Source organism: Henckelia pumila, chromosome 3 (genome assembly GCF_033568475.1).
Source record: "Henckelia pumila isolate YLH828 chromosome 3, ASM3356847v2, whole genome shotgun sequence".
NCBI classification, from domain to species: Eukaryota; Viridiplantae; Streptophyta; class Magnoliopsida; order Lamiales; family Gesneriaceae; genus Henckelia; species Henckelia pumila.
Window position 1 is genome coordinate 46,592,541 of NC_133122.1, and position 23,079 is coordinate 46,615,619.

The window sequence follows — 23,079 nt, forward strand, 5'->3', positions numbered from 1 at the left end:
GCCAATCCAAGTACCATCTTATGGCCTCGATAGGCCGGGTTAATAAGATTCTACGTTAAGAATAATACCTGAATCATACATCAAATGACTTATATATTGTTAATATAACAAATCATGAAATATTAAATCTATTGTTAAGATAATCCGAATCACCACATTTATATTTACCCTTAGATTTGTTTTATTCATTTATGAAGAAAACCAATCAATAAAAATCCATCCACCCAAGTTTTTCGAAAGAAAAAAAAAACTTGTGTGGACGAAAGTAGAGTTAATCTAAGCTACGACGAGAGTTTTATTTCAAAATGTTCGCACGAAGATATCGTGAAATAACAAAACAAAGACTACTCCTATAGCACAGACGAGGTGTCGTGTTATGTAGGTTGTCCATGGAACAAGGGACGAGATGAAGTGGAGTTATTTGGTACAGTGAGTCTGCACCCTAATTCATTCTTTAATATGCCGTGTTTGTTTCGCAAGAAACAAATTCATTCAATGCACTTTCTTTTTGTGTAAAAAAAAAGATCTTGACTTGACAAGCCTCGTGACTTATATTTAATAAATATTACTACTACATAAATTCCTCATTTACAATTACCGAACGACTAGTGTGGGTTTCTGGAATAAATTCCTTACTGCTACACCAAACATCTATTACAAAGGGTGAAACCGATGCAGTAAATGCTCCCAATAAGTGCACTTCCAATAGAGTCAAGTTTTTTTCAACAAAAAACTGCCGTATGCAGATCAGTAGAACCATTGAGAAGAAAAATAAATCAAAGCTACGATACCAAAACCTAAGAAGTCCCTTAGAGCTATGGAGGGAATTCATTAAAATCATCGGTTCGAGGACGACTGAGAGTTAAGGATTATCCATATAGAACTAAAAGAAGCATACCTCGGAAGAAATAAACTTGTAGAAGTGGGTAGATACCAAGTTCTCTCTCAATATTGCCTGCCGGAATTGCGGAGAAGCAATATCTATGAGCTATGACATAATCTGTTCAACGACAACTTAACTTTCATCCATATCCAGCCTACTTCCCTGTTTGTGAGATTAATTTGACTGGTAATCAATTCTTGAAACATTAAGATCTATTTGCTATTCGGAGAGAGCAGAATGTAAAGCTGTTAGCACATCAATCCCAACTCGGGCTTCAACGGTTTCCATATCGGTTGAAGCTGAGTTGAGTTTCTTATTAAATTCTTCAAGTCTCTTTTGGACACAAGAAGGGTCTATCTGCTCTATTGGCACAGCCTCAATTGCAATTATATCAGTGATAGAACTTGAATGAACAAAGGCAAATCCGCTGCTGATGAAGTACTTAGTCACTTCTTGTTCCTCGTGCACGGAGAGTAAGCCCGGTTTTAGTTCGGATATTGACGATACGTGTCCTGGGAGGATTCCCATCTGCCCTGACGAGGCAGGTACAGTGACCATGTCCACCTAAAATGATAGAAGCATAGAAAATGTCAGGCGGTAAACATAAAACTCACAAATTCGTGAGAAGAAAAAATATGACTAATGCAGACATAAACCTTTCACAGCAACATAAGTAAACCTCAACCCTGTTCATTACTCATATCACATATGAAACTAATGGCTGCCTCAGATTCCTATCATGCAAAATTATACATAACCTTGGCCAAACATTTTTTACTTTATGATCCCCTTGTAACTTTTTTTTGTTCTCCAAATTAACATTCAAACATCTAACAGTAACTTTTTTTTGTTCTCCAAATTAACATTCAAACATCTAACAAAAACAAAGATTAAGCAAAGGAAGGCTATATATCAAATCCTCATCCAATGGAGGTCAAACTTTCGGGCTAATTGCATTCACACCCCCTGTGAAAAGTCTAAAAGGCATAAAACCCCCTAAGAAATATTAATAGGCTAATGCATCCCTCAGTTTTTTAAAATGTAGCACATTTCACCCCTATGTTATACAAACTCGGGCACCTTTATACCCTCTCATAGGGGTTTTTATGCTAATTTTTTTAAAACATAGGGTCTAACATGCTATTAATTTTACACAGGGGGTTTTATGCCTTTTAGACTTTTCACAGGGGGTGTGAATGCAATTAGCCCTCAAACTTTCATCTAGTAGGGCACAAGGAGAGGAGTCAGATCATCCACCTTTAAGATGAAATATTTTGAAATTCTGTATGTAAGCTTTCTAAATTGCAAGTTTTGAACCCCTCAAATTCATTAAGTTGCCCATATCACTCGCTCTTGTAACATCTCGAATTCCTGGATCCACACTTAATCAAAAAAGCAACAAATCACTTGTAAAAAGAGCTTATAATATTTTCAGCTTATTTGATTCATTGTGGCAAAATGTAAACTTTCTAAAATGTTTTGAGTCTGACCCCCCTGAATTCATTAAGTTTCCCCATATCACTCCCTCTCATTGCATTCCACACTTGATTAGAAAAAAAATCACTTGTAAAAGAGTGTCTGAGTATTTTCAGCTTATTTGCTTCACCGTGGCAAGAGAAAATGTATCATAATACAGCAGTGATCACGGTGTTTGTGAAAAAACCATAGGCTGACAAACGATCAGTACTGAATTAATATCAGCGTGAATAACTTGTTTTGTATGATTGGGTTGCCATAAAGTAGGATTAATAAACAAGAGTGAACTTAATGTTTTAAGGCCTTCAAAATCGCATATTAATTTAAATTCACAGAATCATCTCATAAATCCCCACATGTCCCATCATGGTCTTCAGGTTTGGAGGGCTCCCATGGAGGTCACGTACTTAATTCCTTGACAATTCATTTCTGAACAAAAACGAAAGAGAGAACTGGTGAAAAATGGAATCTCGTCTCACTCTGTTCTATATATTATGCAAAAACATTGAACACTAATTAAACCGACACAATTATACATTCTTGGAGTTCACATTAGCGGGGTTTATCAGCATCACATTAAGAAAGAACTTCTAGATGGACCAAACCAAATATTATTTGCCCAATCCATTGCCCCTGTATTACTTTCTGAATAATGAGGGGAGCTATGCCCATATCTATCGGGATATGCTATTCAAAAGTAATGTGCGTTAACAACTTAACACATACCACAAGGTTAGAGAAGAGTGTCATACTAGTTCAAGGTAAGAATTTTCTACCAACGAAAGGCCTGATTGGACTGAAGGCGAAAAATGAAAAAAATCAGGGGTATTTTTTTTAACCTCAGTCAACTTTTTTTTTAAGAAAATGACCTCCTCAATGAAATACACTTGAGGAGGTCATTTTTTTTAACCTCGGTCTATTTTTCTAAAAAACAAAATCACAACTATTGTCATAGTAGAGCTAGAGCTCAAACTCAAAATTTTATTTCCTATTCGAATCTTAGCTCGAGGTTTGAAAACATACTACGTTTGAGACATCTGTACAATAAATTAAAGGTTGAATTCAAGAAAATATTTCTTTGGTCTGAGTAAACCATCAAACTATATCAAGAAAATATTTGAGCTCCTGATCATATTTAATTTACTTTTTTTTTTTTTGGGGAAGATAAATAAGCATGTCAAATTTTGTGAGCAGCTCACGAGCTATCAAATATAATAATTTGACTCCACTCCAACTTAAAATATATTAGAATGATGTCAATCTGGGGTATGTAAACCCAAACTCGAATTATATCAAATTCCAGCCAGTTGGAAGCTTGCAACACTGCTCATTTAGGCCTTAATCTGAACTTTAGTTGGCCATCTCTCTGTGGCATTGCATCAAACATTGGCCACAAAGCCGTAAGAAATCCAAATACAAACAAAACATGCGGAAAGAAATACACGTGTGACCAGTGGCAGATCAAACAAATAATCTAAACTTCTGAAGAAATTTGCTGATATTTCCGCAGCAGTCTACACAACTGTTGCCAATACTAACGGATAGTGCAACTGATAGAACTGAGCTATTTCGAGGAAGCCAACCTCCCAAGAGAAGAGAGAAGATTCCAGAGAAGAGAGGAGAATGTTTAATTTTTATTTCTTTTGTAAAATGACATCTTACAAGTTTATGGGTCCAACCCCTATTTATACTTCTCAACTCATAGTCAACTCTCATGTATTCCTACCGACTCAGCTTACACGTATTTAAATGTATATCTACTTTATTTTCATCAATTGTGTTCAAGTACATAATCTGCTAACTTTGTTGGCACTCTCGTTGGCCTTGGACTCCTCTTGCGTGGAAGAATTGTAGTTGTATCATTACCCTCCTGTCGAAGAAGCACCTTGTCCTCAAGGTTAAAAGTAGGATAGAGTTTGACAAAACTCCCATATCCTCCCATGAAGATTCTTCCAAAGGTAAACCCTCCCACTGAACCAACAACTGTATCACATCAACAGAACCTCGCTTGAGTAAGCGCGATCCGACCACAGCCAATGGTGTCACCACGGGTTGATTGTTCTCAACCATAGGAGGAAGAGACAACATCGGTCCTTGTTCTGGATTTGGACAGAGCTTAAGAACAGAAACATGAAAAACATCATGGATTTTACATTGTTCCGGCAAAGCAAGCTTGTAAGCAACCGAACCAATCTTCTTCGAAATTTGAAAAGGGCCATAGAAGCGTTTACTAAGCTTAGTAAACTTGTGCCCTGATACCGAAACCTGCCGATAAGGTCGTAAACGAATATAACACCATTGACCCACCTCAAAGCAAATTTCTTTACGATGGCTGTCTGCGGTCGCCTTCATTCGGGCTTGTGCCTGCTGTAAGTTAGCACGAACAGAGCATAACACCCCATCACGATCCACCAACGACTGGTCTACAGCCTCAATTCCTGAAGACCCTTCAACATAAGAAAGAATTGAGGGTGGAGGCCGGCCAAAAACTACTTCAAAAGGAGTCACGAATTGCCGAATGATAACCCGTATTATAGCAAAGCTCAGCCCAAACCAAATATTTCACCCATTTATGAGGCTGCTCCGAGACAAAACTACGCAAATATTGTTCCAGGCATCGATTCAAAATTTCCGTCTGACCATTGGATTGAGGATGATAGGCACTAGACATTTGTAAAGAAGTGCCACTATGCCGAAACAACTCCTGCCAGAAACGACTTAAAAACACCGGATCTCTATCCGACACAATGGTCTTAGGAAAAGAATGATGCTTAACAACAATGTCCAAGAACAGCGAAACCACCTGTAAAGCTGTAAAGCCCTCACGCAAAGCACCGAAGTGAGCATATTTAGACAAGCGATCCACAACCACAAAAACGACTGAAAATCCATTAGAACAAGGCAATCCAGTAATGAAATCCATTGAAACATTCTCCCAAATATTACAAGGAATAGGTAATGGTTGCAATAAGCCCTGTGGTTTAGAAGGATTATACTTAACCTGTTGACAAATGTGACAATTGGCAACATAATCTCGAACATCCTTATCCATGTTCTCCCAGTAAAAAGCACCCCCTAGTCTGGACAGAGTTTTCTTAACACCTGCATGACCTGACAAAGGAGTATTATGGAATTCGAAAAGCACTTTTGGTTTAAGGGGTGAGGTGGGGTTAAGGCAAAGACGATGGTGTCTATAAACCAGCCCATCGCTACTGTGATAAGGAGTAGAAAGTGGATTAGAACGAGAAGTTTTCTGGAGGAATGATGTATAAAATGGGTCAGTGGAAACTTCGGAACGAAGTTCAGAGAGGAGCTGGAAAACAGGAGCAGTGATTGCTAATAAGGAAGAATTTATAGGTTCAGTGTCACCAAACTCACGAGATAAAGCGTCCGCAACAATGTTCGTTTTACCCGGAGTATATTGGATATCAAAGTCAAAACCCAAAAGTTTGATAAGATATTTTTGCTGCTCTGGTGTGTGGACAGCTTGGTGAAGAATGTCACGAAGACTTTGGTGATTGGTGAGAATAGTAAAGTGATGACCAATGAGATATTGCCTCCACTTGGAAATTGCTTGTGTGACTGCAAACAACTCCCGAACATAAGTAGAGGCTCGTGACATTCGAGGAGAAAGCTTTTTACTAAAGTAAGCAACAGGATGGCCATGTTGAAGAAGGACAGCCCCAATTCCGCTTCCTGAAGCATCAGTTTGAAGCTGGAAAGGTGCTGAAAATCTGGTAAGGCAAGAATAGGAGTGTTGGCTAAAGCTAATTTGAGGGTATCAAAAGAATTTTGAGCCGTAGAAGACCAAGAGAAGTGATCTTTTTTTAGAAGATCAGTGAGAGGAGAAGCCATATGAGAATAACCCTTGACAAACCTCCTGTAGAACCCTGTTAAACCCAAAAACCCACGAAGAGTTTTGACAGTAGTTGGGGTAGGCCACTGCTGAATGGCGAAGATTTTGTCCGGATCAGGTTCAACTCCCTTGACTGAGACAATGTGACCCAAGTAATGAATTGAAGTTTGGGCAAAAGAACACTTGGAACGCTTGGCAAAGAATGAGTGTTTTCGGAGACAAGACAACACCATTTGTAAGTGAGTAAGGTGGTCAACCATAGACTTGCTAAAGACTAGAATATCATCAAAAAAAACAATGACAAACTTACGAAGAAAGGGCTGGCAAACAGAATTCATCGAAGCTTGAAATGTAGAGGGAGCATTAGTAAGGCCAAAAGGCATTACAGTAAACTCATAATGTCCCTCATGGGTACGGAAAGCGGTCTTGTGTATATCTCTTGGATGGACCCGAATTTGGTGAAAACCCGATCGTAAATCGATTTTGGAAAAAATGGATGCTCCATGAAGTTCATCAAAGAGTTCATCGATGTTGGGAATAGGAAAACGATCCTTAATAGTAACTTGGTTCAAGGCTCTATAGTCAACACAAAAACGCCATGTACCATCTTTTTTTTTTACTAAAAGTACTGGAGATGAAAAAGGACTTTGACTGGGGCGAATGACACCGTCTAACAACATGTCGGAAACCAATTTCTCAATTTCGGATTTTTGGGAGTGAGGATAACGATATGGTTTGACATTGACTGGGTTAGAATTTGGAAGAAGATGTATATGATGATCAATGGCACGGAACGGAGGAAGTGCTTCCGGTTCTTCAAATACATCTTTGAACAAGTCAAGTAAGTGAGAAAGCTCTGGAGACATAGGAAATACCTCCACCTGGGTAGTGTCCTCTGGAACGAAAGAGAACAATTGAAAACAGCTAGAAATGGCCTCTGTATTGGACAACCTCCGGAATTGAGTAAACTGAACTTGTTGCCATTGTAACAATGGTTCCCCCTTTAACCGAACCACCCTGTTATCCCGCAGAAACTCCATATACAATTCCTTATAATCCACTGTAATGCGGCCCAACAATTCCAACCATTGGAAACCGAGGACCACATCTGCCCCTTGTAACTGGAGAACATAGAAATCAATAGAAAAAATTTCCGACCCCCAACTGAATTTGAACTCCCTGACACTGTCCGTCACAAGTAAGCGTTTCACCATTACCCACCAAAACCTTGAAGTTGGGAGAAGCAAGTATGGGCAGTTCCAAAAAACGTGCGACTCGTTCTTGTATAAAATTGTGTGTGCTGCCACCATCCACCAAAGTCTGCACTTCCAAGCCTCCAATGTGGCCTCTAAAACGCAATGTCCGAGGGGACATTTGTCCGGCCATTGCATGGAGACTAATCTCAGGTATAATAGTGGTGTTATCTGGTGGATCTTCCTCCTCGACCAGAAGTGAATCCTCCGGATCATCATCAGTGATAAAACAAAACAATTTGCCTTGACAACGATGGCCAAATGAGTATTTTTCGCCACAATTATATCAGAGACCCTTGTCTCGTCGGGCAGCCATCTCAGCCTGCGAAAGCATCTTAATGAATAAGGGGGTGGTAGTTCGTCGTCCCCCTGTGGCCACAGGTACAGAAGGAGTAGGCAACAATGGTGGAAGAGGCGAGGTCTTAGAAGTAGGTAGAAATCGTTCTTGTTTGGAAAGTTTGCCGCCCCCCGCCACTGAAACTTAGTCTCCCTGATCTTGTCTTCAAACAGACGTGCTAACCCCATGGCCTGAACCAAAGTATGTGGTTTATACACTTGCACCTCCCTGCGTAAGTCAGAACGTAACCCCGAAACAAAACAACTAATCAACACATGTTCCGGAACCCCCAAACTCTTGTTAGATAATTGCTCAAACAGGTGCTGATAGTCGGCTAGCGAGCCTGTTTGTACCTACTTGCACAATTTTCCAAAAGAATCCTCAAATTCAGAAGGTCCGAAACGTTTCTCCACCGCGATTAAAAACTCCGACCACGTATCCAATAACTGATTCTGATGCATCCAATCGTACCAATCAAGTGCATCCCCATCCAAATGAAAAGAGGCAATGACCAACCGCTGTGAATCAGAAGTGTTATAGAAGTCGAAATACCTCTGAATTCGAGAAATCCATGCCGACGGATTGGAACCAGAGAAACGAGGAACATCAAGTCTCATAGATCACAGTGGTGAGTAACCGTCGGAAAATGGCATAAATCCGGTGTGTGGTGGATGGGTTGGCTCCGGCGATGTAAGAGACGCCGCCGTCCCCATATGAGGATGGCGTCGAATATATTGATCCACCTTTGCATCCAGGTTTGTAGCCCCATCGATAGATCCTTCATCGAATTGGTAAGCACATCGATGCTAGACTCTTGATTATCCTGCATTGTCGCTAATTTGGTGAGAATTTCATCAATTTTTGCTTGTCGTGTTCCCTCTGCCATGATCGAAACTCAACGAGAGCCCCTTGATAGAACTGAGCTATTTCGAGGAAGCCAACCTCCCAAGAGAAGAGAGAAGATTCCAGAGAAGAGAGGAGAATGTTTAATTTTTATTTCTTTTGTAAAATGACATCTTACAAGTTTATGGGTCCAACCCCTATTAGCTTACACGTATTTAAATGTATATCTACTTTATTTTCATCAATTGTGTTCAAGTACATAATCTGCTAACTTTGTGCCACTCTCGTTGGCCTTGGACTCCTCTTGTGTGAAAGAATTGTAGTTGTATCAGCAACAATGAAGAAGAATAAGACATAAACGATTAAAAAATACATACAAAGGATAAAAGTATTCCCAAAACAACTAAAGCGAGAAAGTTGCAAATTTATTAAGCAATGATCGAAAACAGCACAGCACACAATACAGAGACCAAGAAGAAAGAATAGGGTCTCTCCTAACAGTAAAACCATTTCCAATCATAATGGCGAATAAACAACGTTTCAGAACCAAATCAAGGCCGTATCACAATCGCGGCGTGGAAAATTTACAAATACATATGAAAAAAGAGAAGAATGCACGATAATAGTAATAGTTTCAATTGGGGAAAAAACAAACCTGTCTATTGCTGAAGAGAGAAGAGTAGGGAGAAACCAAGTTGACAGTGAGCTTCGAGGGGATGGCGTCGGGAGAAGGGTCAGTCGGGCGAGGGTGCATGAAGGACAATGGAGTCTTGGGTGGGTCCACGTTGGGCATTATTCGCCTCCAGGCCGCCATAAACAGCTCGTCCGACGAAGCCTCCGTGGAGAGCCGCCGGCCGTGGGAGAGTAAGCAGGCTGAGGCGCGGCGGAGCATGGATGATTTCGTGAATTTAGCTCTCGGTTCGCAAGTCGGAATGGGGAAATGGTGAAGATTTGATTGGGGAAGAGAGAGCTCTATGGCATTGCAATCAGTAATTAATATTTTTTATTTAATTTATCTTTTTGACCATCAAATTTTTTTTTTCCTGGACAATCATTTTAAATAAAAATAGAAACATATATTACTATTTACTACTTTGAAATATTTAGAAATATAATCTACTTTGTTGTCCAAAAAAATATATAATGTACTTAATATTAATCATTATATTTCGAAATAATTTACAAATCGACTCTTGGCACCAAATCACTAATTTGAAATTGAAAACGATTAGCATTATGATTACAGTTGCTAGTAAAGTATATTTCGTCGTTGATGTATTTTATTTCTGAACACACTTTTTTTTTTTTTTTAAGGGTTGACCCCGAAAGGTACTCTATCTCACATTAGTCAGAGGTCCATTGGTTCATTCGGGGGTTAAATTGATGGATTTGCACGAGTGGTATGGACTTGAGAGAGAGAGCAACATGGCCAACTCCCAGAGCATACCCCACAATATTTCGACACAAAATATGCTCCACACGAGGATTGAACCCACAATGCTGAAAAATTCTTCTCACATTACCTCAGATCTTACCAACTCGCCTATGCACTGCGGACATTTCTGAACACACTCTTGTAAATATGCATCCCGTATCTTCGAATACACCAATTATTTCAAGAGTACTAAATAATTTCCGTAATTATATGTTACTTTTATTTTATTTTAATTTAATTTAATTAAGTATATATATATGCCAGTTGAAGCATTTTTCTAATATTTCGTGTACCGGTTTTAGAACAAATTGATGGTTTATAAAAGAAAATTAATTTCACTCATGTAATTACGTCAATTCAATTTCTATTGTTTTTTTTTTTAATGAAAACTTCTATTGTTTACTCATTTAAAGATATATATAAACCAGGCCCAGGCCCAGGGCTAAGACTAGGTCAATCATCACGTGGGCCAATCTCCCAGGCCTGCTCTCACTATTCTGTTTTTCTTTATTATCAAATGTAATTATCAGACTACATTTCATTGAATAAATTGAACTTTTTTAATGAACATATTGGACCTTTTTTTCAGTGAATAAATTGGACCGTCCTAATTAATATTACTTTCTACAAATACATTCTTCATTAACACCGTAAAACATTCAAACGGAAGAAAAATCGAATTCATGATTATTTGGTCTCCTATTCATCTACTTTATCAACTCAGATATCTTGGAGCTGACAACTCTATTATTTTCTTCGTTAATGGTAATGTTCAAAGTATAGTAATGTAATTAATTTATCCTTCAATAATTTAACATAATTCATCACGTAGTTATATGTTTATCGGTACCATCATAAAATAAAATTCTAGTACGGGATGTCGCCTTCGACCTATTCACTTTATACCACATTAAATAAAAACACTTATAAATTCCATATTTTAAATATATAATATGCTCTAGAAGCCTAGAATTAGAAACCTAAGCTGTGGGTGTTAAGTATGGCCCAGTGTTAGTTGTTGTTGCAATGCCGCTATTCTAATTTAATGCGACTTCAATTATTCAATTGTGACTTAAAGCAAATAACGTGTGCTTAAATTATTATTATTATTATTAATAATAATAATTATTATGAGCATTTATTTGGTAGCAGCAGTGTACGTATAATGTAAACAAGATGCTGTGCCACTTTGGGTTCCGCCATTAATGAGAGTTTGGGTTAACCTATAACTTCAGTACGTACGACTACATTGAATTACTGGAAAAATGTCAATTTTAGTTATGTATGTGATGGGCTGTGACATTTTTAGTAATTATAATCTTTTTTTTTTTTAAACCTAGTAACTATAATCTTTTTTTTTTTTGAAAGTCCTAGTAACTATAATCTTGTAACTATGTTTTCTTATAAAAAATATCTCAAGGCGTGTCAATGTAATTATGAAAATTAAACTATGATATTAGTCACTTAATTATATTATTTTTGTGAAAAGAACTTATATTGATCTTCAAAACATAGCTGCAGCACTATTAATAGACTCAACAAAAAAATATAAGACTAGATATAGAATTAAAATTGACGTTTTACCATTACATAGGCCATATTAATGCTAATTCATTTATCCTATTTTATTAACACAAAACTCCAATGAAACAGTCTCACAGTCGATTTCATTAAACATATCTCATATTGAACCCGAGTCCGACCCGTGAATGTAAATATTGTATTTGCATTAAAGATTTACACGATACATAGAGTCATTTATACAATCTTGCATATTCTAGATAAGAAAAAAATTAATTAAAGAATATACGAGAATTCCTTAATTGAAGGGAAATCAAAACTTAAATGATTAAATTATTTTATGTTATCATGACCCATGAAAAAAATATTATTTTTATGTTCAACATGTTCTTTTTCATTGTAGATATATGTCGGATCGACCTGTCTTACGAATTTAGATCCATGAGCTCGTCTCACAGGAGACCAACTCATGAATTAATTTTTAATTCATTCGAAACATAATTTTGTTTATTCACACCAAATATAAAGTCTAGATGTATATATACATTGACGATGAGTATTTCTCAACGATTTGTGTTAAATTTTAAAATAGTATATATAATATCTCTACTATTTGTAATAGAGATCAATCAGCTATGGATTGCGGATCTTTAATCAACGTTTCTCTTGTAGTATATATCTATACTATTTGTTTAATACTATAATTCTCTTTTCACAAGCAAATAGCAATATGTATTTACGTAAATCTTCAATATACGTTCAATGTAAAAAAGGACCCCAAAAAAATTCTAAATAAATAATTATGTTGCTTAAACTAGCTAGGTAGAGATGGTGCACGTATGATATAAATTTAAACATGTGGTTTCTTATTATTATATATTTTTTAGGATAACCAAATATGTATTCGATCGTTTGTATTTTATTTATCAAGGGGGGAGAATGGTCAGGGTAAAGGATAAATTCGAGATGCTATTTTCCAAAATAATTTTGAGATCAGTAATAAAAGTTGAAAAAAAAAATCATTGAAAATTATCATTACATAAATTTATCTATATCTAAGAAAGAAACATATTCTTACAGATGAATTCAAACGAGTCTCGAAATTTTACGAGCGCTTGATTAGTATCTTCCAATCGTGAAACATAGAAATTATTTTGTATCTCAATCAATAACTCGAACGATATAAATCAGAGTGTCATATGAAAAAACCAACCGAAATAAAATGTTTTACTATGCTTAAAAAAAACAAAAACGAAAAAATCAAACAAAAAATTAATAAAACGATATCAAATCGACTGTTGCACTTGCTCCTACTGAAAGTAGTAGTATTAGTCAAGATATTTAATTGTTTATGAAAGAAAATTACCAAAATGAATACTGATATGACTCGCAATAATCTTATTATAATAGACATATTATCCCAAAGTTTGGCCAGATATGAAAATCTTGCTAAATTTCCAGGAAGCACCTAAAAGACTAAAACGTCTTCTTGGTAAATTTATAAATACTACTCGAGTTCATGAATTCAAAGTTCCTTGTCTTTTGAAAAAAAAAACAATTTATTTTCGAAAGCAACCATTATTTAAAATAACAGACTAAAATCAATCACTTGTGACATCTTATTTTGATGATAATGATACAAATTATATTCCATTTCACCTACTCCAATGCGAGCTTAATATTTTTGTAATACCCAAAGCTACAATTTCAGGGTGTTATATGGTTGAAAACATGGGTGGTTAATAATTAAAAAACTAAAATCCCATCAATGACTGAGTGACGGAGAGCGTGGAAGAACCTATCTCACACCAAAACGAACCATATAAGAGATTTGATAGTTATTATACCTATTACTCATATAAAAAAAACATGTCTTTATCTTTTGGTGGCTTATAACTTCAAAATCTAAAAGTAAGCATAATTGACTTGAGGTAATTTTACTGTGGTGACTTCGTGAGAAATTTTCTGAAGGGAGGACATAAATATAATGTTAGGAATATTAACGATACAACAGAGACAATCGTCGAATTTAAATTATTACAATATTTACATGATGATTATCATTATATGTACTCATGTATTTACTCCTTACACAAACTTTTCATTCTATATTTATTTAATTCAACGATTATCGTTTTGCAATACTTCACTCGTAGATATATATTAATAAAAAAATGTTATGAAAGATAGAAATTAAACCATTTATTTAGGACAATCGAAAAGGTAAATGCAATCTCTATTGTTTGGACTTTGGAGGGGCATATGCATTGAAGATACATAAAAAGAAGGGGCAGATTAGTTTTATGCAGCAACAAACCCAAAATGAGGAAAACGAACTCGAAACCAATAGCGAAAACAGTGTCCAAAAATTGCAATTTCATGGCAACAAATGGCAAAATCTTTTGAAAAAGAAGAAAACCCAATTATTTTCCTTTTTAATCTAAACAAGTAAATATTATACCCTTTTCCGCAGCATACTGCTCTGTCACGCACAACTCTATGCTCTATCCACTCACTTGTTCATAATATTATTATATGGTAGTTTCCTAAATTTCATGATTTTATTCAATTCTTCCACTCATACACCCCCGAAGTGATTCCCTTCTTTTAATAAAAAAAATAAAAATAGCAAATTAAATTTATGTTACATTTGTATCACAGTGGATCTGATCAAATGATATGTTTCGAATCTTATAATAAAATTACAATGAAAAAAGGGAAATATATCGATCAATTACCAGCGTAAGTAAACGTATGATATGTGTTATATTTTGCATGTACACAATTCAATTTCGAATATGCAGTCGCTTATTATATTCTTTCTTTTTTTAAATATCCATTTTCAACCAAATAAGTCAAATTTTCAAGAAAAAAGACATTAATTACTAAAATATCACACATTCAAGATGAAACACATACATTAAATCTTTCAAAAAAAAAAAAACACATACATTAAATAATACATATATAACAATTACAATAAAATCTAAAGTAAATTTTTAAGAGAAACTTTAAACAATCCCTACACAATATATATTACTCTTTTATAAAATTTTAAAAATCGACTTATAGCATGATAATATTTACATCCGAAAATGGAAAAGATAAAGACAGAAAACAAGCGTATTTTGACAATGTAAGAGCAATAAACACGTGCCGGTCACGTGAGAGCCCGAGCTTCATTGAACACAAGTCCCCTTCCTTCCTTAACTCCACCGTCGAACCCAAATCCTCCACTGCAATAAATTCCTCAAACCCCCCTTTTCTCCTTCTCTCTAGAAAATGGTCTAAACTCCCAAACCCACCTCTTTTTCTCTCCAAATCCCCTTTTCTTCCACCATGAACTCTCCATTTTCTTCTTCTTCGACGCCGCCGCCGCCGCCTTCGATCGCCGTCGTCTACGATGGCTCAGCGACTCCGGAGGCTGTTATCACACAAATACCGGATCAGCAGCAACAAGTATCGAACAGGGACGCGTCTCCATCTTCATCCTACTCCTCTTCATCGTCAATGGTGATAGTTATTATAATCATCGCCTCCGCCATAATCGTGTCCGCTTCCATTTACGTCCTCCTCCGCCTGTTCTCCAAGCGCTTCCACCGCTCTTCCCGAACATTTGCCGCCCCGGACGACGTCGTTCTTCGGCTCGATGAATCTGGACCGATTCCCGGCCGGCAATGCCACGTGGACGCGAACGGTTTGCTCGATTCCATGCCGCTGTTCACCTTCCGCTCGGTCACTGGGAGTGCGCTCACCGGAGGCGATTGCGCCGTCTGTTTGTCAAAGTTTGAGCCGCATGATCAGCTGCGGTTGCTGCCGCTGTGCTGCCACGCGTTCCATGCCGACTGTATTGACACGTGGATCGTCTCCAATCAAACGTGCCCACTCTGCAGGTCCACCGTGCTCCCCTCCGATGCTGACGTGCTTGATAAAATCGCCGCCTCCGAAAATCGCGGCATTGACAGCTTCAGGAGTGGGAACGGAAACGGAAACGGAGACAGTTTCAGGATTGAGATCGGGAGCATCAGCCGCCGGCGCGGAGCTGCGGAAAGCGGCGACGGAGCGCAGCGTTCGTATTCGTTAGGTTCCTTCGAGTATATCGTAGAAGACGGATTCGCGATCTCCATGGGGTCCACTACTCATCGTAGAGGTATTTCTGACTGCACATCGGTCGAAAACGAAGCTCATGCCGGAAACCAGGCGACGGAGCCACCAGGGGACGCTTTGGCCGGGGAGGTCGCCGGCGGTGGAAGGAACTGGCTGAGGGAGTACGTCGATAGACTTGCTTCGGTTTCGATTTCCTCTCGTGCGATGTCTTTCAGGAGCTCCGGAAGATTCTTCTCCGGCAGCAGCCGTCGCAGCGAGACGGTAATCGCGGCGGATGATCTGGAAGCGAACCGTGCCGGAGAAGAAATCAGTGAACTATTTAGGTGGCTTTCCGGGGTTTAATCTGTAAATTCTTCAAACCCACAAGGACAATCTGGTAATTCCACAACATTGTTTTCACCTTTTTTTTACGGCGGACGCTCCATATTTTACTGTCCACGGTAATTACCTTTTCCCTTTTGTTGGTGGATTTTTAGCAAAATCTGGAGTGCAAGAGCAAAGATTTTTTTCACAATAAAAAGGAAAGGACACATTAATTTCATTTCTTATTTTCGAATTAGATTAGTCAGCGTAAGACTCGCAGTGATTAAAGGATTATAAAATTTAATTAATCGTGGTCAAAAGCTATATTCATTTGGAATTTTGCCAATGTGATTTTGTTGGAAAGTAGAAAGTAAGTTTGTTTTGGAAGAGTGCGAGAAACTTCATTGTCTATTGAGTATTGAGAGTGGATTACTTGTTCATTTCATTAATATTTAGCTCCAATTGGTATAAAATCCGAGTCAAATGCGAAATGATCCTACAAAGATGTTCTCACCAAACTCTGTGTTGTATGATTATTTCGTTAATATATTTAATGATGTGAACTATCTATTTGAGACGAATGAAAACGAAAATACGATCTTTATATTTAAAAGAGATGAAATATATATAAATGTACTTCTTTTAACTTTGTGTTTACAAAGATAGAACCTTCTTATAAATTACATATGCAATAACCAACAAAATACGTCATAGTGAAATTTAACTTTACAAATTACAAGTGCGTGAACGGGACAATGTGTTAACTGTGAATGGATATGTCATATGTATAAATACAATGTTTACATGTAATACGCCACGGACAAGAAAGTAACCTACCTCCTAATTAGTTAGTCCTCTGCTATATTTATAATAATTTCAACATTCCATCAGTATCCAATTAGCTTCTGCGTTCGTGTCACGTTAATCCTCGTTCTTGTTGGTTAATTACTTACTTAAATACAATTTAAAATTCGGTCCCAACTCCCATAAATAATGATGATAATAATAATGAACCTTAAAATGATAATGTATTCATACCCATGGACCTATATAATATATATGTCAGTATTCAAACCCTATAAAATAGGCAGTGCTGATTTCGTGCATAAAATTACAGGCTAATTCAACTCTTGCATCTCTATTATAATTATGAAAGAATCGTTGCAGAATCTGTCATCGTGTATACGCATAGTTTTTTAATGGTTGACTATAGCAAAGAAATAAAGAACTCTTGGATAAGAGATGGATTATTGTGATTTTTTAAATTATTTACAATTAATATCAATTACACAAAAGGTTATGCACAAATTAATATCTTAGTTTCTGTCATTGTTTTGTTATGAAATTGATTAACTCAAGTGCTATATTCTCGATGGAAATTTCAATCATGCTCAATTTTTCCAAATATAAACACTGTTTTCGTAAATAAATTTGTGAATTTTGATATATATATATATATATATCATAAAATAAGTTAAAAATCGATAATAAGCATCCACACAATTATTTTGTATTCATTATATTTATCATTACACCATCAAATTCACATGGCTATCAATCATTTAATTTGACAAAAAAATATTAAAATTGATTTTTAGGACCATTTCAAAAGATGAAAATAGATTATCGCATGACGAACCAACATTTTTCAACTCAACAAATGAATTATTGCTATAAAATTATAATAATTTAAACATGCCACACAATATGTAAAGATAAATCTTTATTCCCAAATAAGTGAAATTAAACCCGATGGAATACATGAAGTTGATGAACCAGAACACATACACTTACACATACAGTTGATCTAAATTCCAACAACACAAAAAAAAAAAGGCAAGAACTTTCGAAAATGTCCTTATTAATGTTATTTACTTGCAGTTCACGCATGATCTTGCCTTTATTGCTCCCTATTTTGTTTGCAATGGACCTCCTTCATATGCTGCCAAACCTACAAAAGCAAGTTCGCCCACCAAAACTTTTGACACAACAAACACACACACACACACTCACATATCTATCTATGTATGTATATAATGACATCGAGTAGTTGTCACTTACCTGATTATATTTATCCAAGACATCTAAATCCATTCGTATTTCAAATCATATATGACAAACTCTGTATAACAGGTTTGTTCGAGAAAGTCTTAGCTAGTAAAGATAAACCAAATTTTTTATTATTAATTGATCAAAATATTCACATATTCCGTCAGTTCAAACATCATGATAAAATACAAAAAATGCATATATAATTAAAACGGAATATCCAGACATCATGATAAAATACAAAAAATGCATATATAATTAAACATATTAATGAAGAATATTATACTTTATAGTGTTCTTGAAATAAAAAAAACTATTTTATAGTCACTCGTGATAAGCTCAAATATGAAGCACAACACAAGCTGTTTGAAGGTATCATAACAGTTAAATAATCAAAAAACATGGATATCAATTTTAAAAAAGAAACGAAACAAAAAGAAAAACCATAAAATAAATAAATAATAATAATAATAATAATAATAATAATAATAATAATAATAATATCAATATGTAAATACCAAATTAATGAATACTTAATGAATACTAGCTACAATTCATTTAACAAATATTCAAATTTCATCGATGAACTGAAACTAATATATAAAAGAGAACTCACATAAAAATTATTGACGTGGAAATGAAATGGGATAATATGAGTATGTAACATATTATCATGAATAGATTATAATTAATATTGCAATATCTCTAAATTAAAATAGAACAGAGTGATAGGATTATTGAAATTTAAAATACAAACGCACTTACATATAGGTAAGCAAATGTCTCCAATTGTGAGAAAATGATATGACACGATCATATCATAGTTATATAAAATTTTATAAATTCATACAAATTAAAAATAAAATTGAAAGTTGATAGCAGTGAGTTGTTGTACATGAAGTGAAAATGTTACACACCAACAATATATATTTCATCAAATATAAGATCGATACCATTATAAAAAAATCAAATCAAATCAATATACCAGCATATTGATGATTGATTACAATCTACTGTCTTTAAGAATTTAAAAGCAAAATAATATCAATATAAATACATAGTAGAAAGAAAAGAAATAAGATTTATGATTCGAGAATTGAACATTTTTATTCTAATTGGGATTTGAAAATTGTTATTTATTTATTTATTTTCAGGTGTCGACTGAATGAATATACATTTTTTTTAAAAAAAAAAAAGAAGAAGAAAAAAAAATACAATTTCAAAAACACATGAAAACGTGTTTGCTAGAAACGACTCTACCCCTTCACAAGTCCAATACGATTATTTCCTTTTCCCTTTTCGCCAAAGCCCTTCGGCCAAACTACGAAGTTGAATCAGGCCAGCAAAAATGGATCGTGAAAATCTGGAGAAGAGACCCGGAATCCTGTTCATCGGAACCCCCAACGTTGGTAAAAGGACCCTAATTTCGCGTAAGCCTCATTAACTCTTAACTGGATCGGTATTTCTTTAATTTTCTGAAAAGTACGCCTTCAAAAGCTTGTATTTGATTGATTTGTTACACTGAGCAGAGAGGTTGGAAGTATGTGGAGTACTTGGTCTGTTTATTTTGATTTTTCGAGCTAGAGGGTATTTGAATTATGTGAATTGCAACATTAGTTCTTGGTGAGCTTAAAATATGATTTTCTTTTTTTTTTTGTTTATAAACTTAAGCTGGAGTGAGTAGCTGAAAATGGTGCATCGCTGACGGATTAAAGCTTATCGTTATGTAGAAGAAATTGAGTTGCAATTTAATAGAAGGTTTTGTCGGTGAGGTGTATTTTGGGCCTAGGATTTATGGCAAGGTGGATTTTTTATGCACCATGTGCACGGATGATTTGGGATATTAGCCGGGTTCAGGTGGCTTTTGATGTGTATAGCCAACCGATATGCCACTGCATACTTTCGGTACTCATACTCCAATTCCCAACCTTACACTTGCGGGGCATGGAAAATGTAAAACTATTGATTGTTCCACAGTTTTGACAATTTTATGTTACTTTTGAGTTGCCAATTGCCATAAACAAGAAACCCAGTGTCTCTCTCACGTGACCCTTGCTAGAATAATCATAGTGTTAGGCTATTAGTGACCTTGTCACCTCGGTGAAGAACAAGGCAACTATGATTGATGCTCTTTAAAAAGCTGTTATAACCCAAATCGTATCTTCTCCCTTCAACGTTTGGAAATGATTGGACAGTCAAGAAATCGAGGTATTTGTCGATTATTTAGTACATTTTAAATGTTTTATATTTCCTAAAACTTTTTGTAGCTTGATATATATTTTTCCTACATCATTTTCAACACTTGAACAGTTTCTTTTGCATATTGTACGGAGATATAGTTTTGTGTAGCCCATATATTGTTTGGAATCTCAATCCCTTCATTTCCTTATCATTCACTCATGACTTGGGGCAGGTACCTGTTCTGCAAAACAAAAAGATGTACTCATATTCCAATATTATGTAATTTTAGTGTTAATATATTTTTCGACAGTGATTAATTTGCTGATCAACGCATCAATTGGTTTCTTCATTTAACATTATTAGGTAAATTTGCATAATTTTGTCTACAGGACTGATTCCCGTGGATTTTGAAGATGTGTCTGATCAATCATCTGAATCATTTGTCTATGGGTAATTTTTTGGAGATGTACTCATATTCCAATATCATGCAATTTTCTCCTTGCATAGATAACTTATCATTACAACCTGATTAACAATTGCATTGTGGTTTGTTAATAAGGTGGACAATCAACACAAAATATTACACAGCAGATGTTTCAATATGGTTGGTGCATCTTCAAGATATGTTATCTATTACAAGTTTGCCAATTATCGACCGTGTAGCTGCCCTGGTGATGGTTTTTGACGTCAGTGATGTAAGCGTTACTTCTTTCTCTTTTGTATGGTATGTGGTGAAAAAATAAATTTTCAATGTATTTGCCATGTGATATGTTCTTTCACATTAATCATGCAGCCCTTATCTTTTGATGCACTTAAAGATTGGGTCTCTCACAATGACATTCAGAAGTTTGATATACTGCTATGTATCGGTAACAAAGTGGATCTCCTTCCGGGGCATTCGGCTCATATCGAGTACAAGAGACGTCTGCTGCAGCTTGGAGATTCCTTTGTTGATCCGAACTTCTCAGAGTACGGAATATCTGAGGCTGAAGGAAGTAGTCTTTTGGGAGATGGAGAATCATCTTGCGAAATCAAGAATTCATGCTTAGAATGGTGTCTTGAGCACAATATTGAGTACATTGAAGCTTGTGCATCCAGTGCTGATTTTGACAAATGTATGGGACTAAATTATCTTTGTTCAAAGAAGATTGAAACATGCTTCATTTGATTATTTCTCTAGATGTTCATGTATCACTGCTGTGTTCATGTTCATGAAATTTATCCGGGCTCGTCTTATAAGAAATGAGAACCTTAATTTATGGTTATATTCATTTGTGGGGATGTTTAAGCAGTTTTACAGTAACTTTTCGTTGCAGGTCTATCTGTAGATGGTGATTCACAGGGCGTTGAGAGACTCATTGGGGCTCTCTCTGCTCATATGTGGCCTGGGATGATGTTGAAATCTGGTGATAAGATTCACGAACCTTCACTACCCGAACAAGCTGGTTTGAATTGCCAAATTATTACTGACAACACTGTTATTAAGTTTTATCAAACCCCTGATTTCTCTTTTTACCTTTGCTCAGAGTTGTCAGACGAGGAATCTGATTATGAACCCGAATATGAAATCTTGTCTTCGGGTTCTGCGGAACCATGGTATAATGTGGATGGAGATTGGATATCTGCAGATGGTCCTGTTTCTACCTCGGGAACTGGAATACCATCTGAACTTGATCTTGATTCTTTAGACCGGGAAAGTGGAATCAGTTTACTCAGAGGAGAGCATCAACCTTCAACATCAAGTTCCCAGTTGCCTGAAGAGTTAGATACAGAAGCAGCACCGGCCCTTGAAGGTGACGAGAGTTCAGAGCCTGACGAAGGCAAGATTTATGATTTTGCGGGATTGGAACTGCTAATGGGTGAAATCGGAAATATGCGCAGCAACTTGAGGTTGATACCTGATTTCCAGAGGAGGGAAATGGCTGCAAAGCTGGCAATGAAAATGGCTGAGATGTTTGGGGACAGTAGTGGAGGTGAAGAAGGACTCTAATTGATCGGGGACAGAAATTTTTCGGTCCATTATGCATTTATGCAGTCATAACTCATATGTGCAATCTGATGGTAGAGTTTGGGAATTAGTTTACATGAAAAAGAAATAAGAAACTCGAGGGTTCTTATTTATGTGAAACTTAGTTTGCTCAATAAAAATGTGCAGATATATGAAGTTCGTGGTGAATTTTAAGTAATTCTATAGGATTGACCAAGTTCCCGGTGATGACATTTTGAGACGTTGGTAGCTCAAAAAAAAAGTGCAGATATATGAAGTTTCGTATCGAATACGAAGTAATTTTATGTAATTTGACTTGATGATGGGGTGCTTTATGAATGAATGTTTTGACTGAAGAATCTCCTAATCATTCAGAGATTTTAAAGCCTTCCCAACCTCCACACAATCAGGTATGGCGTGCAATATTGCTTCTCGTTTTGAATGATTACCTTTTGAAAACTGTGTAATTCTTTCTTAGAAAATATATGGTTCTTGATGAACTTTTATCCCATACTGCTATTTGTGATATCCCGCAAGCAATAATCCAAGGGGTCCCAAATTTGTTAACAAGTGATGCCATTCTATGGGATGGGTATTTAATTTTATTCAAAAAAGATGAAGCCTTTGTGAACCAATTAGTCGCAAGATGTAATACGTTTAAAAAAATATCAAATAACTGAGAGAATAAATTTCACAAAAACATTTGTGAAACGACGTCATTATTGTACGTTAAAAATATTTTTTTATCATGGTAAATGTGGGCTGAATCGAGCCGTCTTAGCACAAGAGACGTACTTAATAAATATTTAATCACACGCAACACATTTAGAGTATTTCCAAGCAAACCG

General features: G+C 36.0%; 3 protein-coding genes across 4 annotated transcripts; 2 read left to right on the forward strand and 1 right to left on the reverse strand.

Annotated features, from left to right (window-relative positions):
- Positions 1–532: 532 nt before the first annotated feature.
- LOC140891224 (ATP synthase subunit delta', mitochondrial-like) lies at positions 533–9,615 on the reverse strand. 2 transcript variants are annotated; one of them, XM_073299605.1, is made up of 2 exons: positions 9,304–9,615; positions 533–1,447 (listed from the first exon to the last, which is right to left on the reverse strand). In XM_073299605.1, the coding sequence occupies exons 1-2, from the start codon at positions 9,538–9,540 to the stop codon at positions 1,103–1,105; spliced, it is 582 nt and encodes a 193-aa protein (XP_073155706.1). In that variant the 5' UTR covers positions 9,541–9,615; the 3' UTR covers positions 533–1,102. The 2 variants fall into 2 exon arrangements, with proteins under 2 accessions (XP_073155706.1, XP_073155705.1); XM_073299604.1 differs by lacking the exon at positions 533–1,447 and adding an exon at positions 4,039–8,628 and having other exon boundaries at positions 9,304–9,422.
- A 5,172-nt stretch (positions 9,616–14,787) lies between these two features.
- Positions 14,788–16,290, forward strand: LOC140892594 (E3 ubiquitin-protein ligase ATL4-like). Its single transcript, XM_073301534.1, has one exon. It carries the CDS (start codon positions 14,944–14,946, stop codon positions 16,051–16,053), a length of 1,110 nt encoding a protein of 369 aa, XP_073157635.1. The 5' UTR covers positions 14,788–14,943; the 3' UTR covers positions 16,054–16,290.
- A 3,045-nt stretch (positions 16,291–19,335) lies between these two features.
- Positions 19,336–22,674, forward strand: LOC140890634 (uncharacterized). The gene is made up of 6 exons (XM_073298556.1): positions 19,336–19,493; positions 20,634–20,694; positions 20,804–20,939; positions 21,038–21,359; positions 21,561–21,689; positions 21,771–22,674. The coding sequence occupies exons 1-6, from the start codon at positions 19,412–19,414 to the stop codon at positions 22,232–22,234; spliced, it is 1,194 nt and encodes a 397-aa protein (XP_073154657.1). The 5' UTR covers positions 19,336–19,411; the 3' UTR covers positions 22,235–22,674.
- The last annotated feature ends 405 nt before the right edge of the window (positions 22,675–23,079 follow it).

What these genes read in the sequence shown, in the direction of transcription:
- LOC140891224 (XM_073299604.1), bottom strand. Translation starts at nt 7,993, where the DNA reads ATGGGGTTAGCACGTCTGTTTGAAGACAAGATCAGGGAGACTAAGTTT.
- LOC140892594 (XM_073301534.1), top strand. Translation starts at nt 14,944, where the DNA reads ATGAACTCTCCATTTTCTTCTTCTTCGACGCCGCCGCCGCCGCCTTCG.
- LOC140890634 (XM_073298556.1), top strand. Translation starts at nt 19,412, where the DNA reads ATGGATCGTGAAAATCTGGAGAAGAGACCCGGAATCCTGTTCATCGGA. An exon ending in TCTGAATCATTTGTCTATGG is followed by an intron (nt 20,695 to 20,803) that starts GTAATTTTTTGG and finishes TTTGTTAATAAG; the next exon opens with GTGGACAATCAACACAAAAT. An exon ending in CAGTGCTGATTTTGACAAAT is followed by an intron (nt 21,360 to 21,560) that starts GTATGGGACTAA and finishes TTTTCGTTGCAG; the next exon opens with GTCTATCTGTAGATGGTGAT.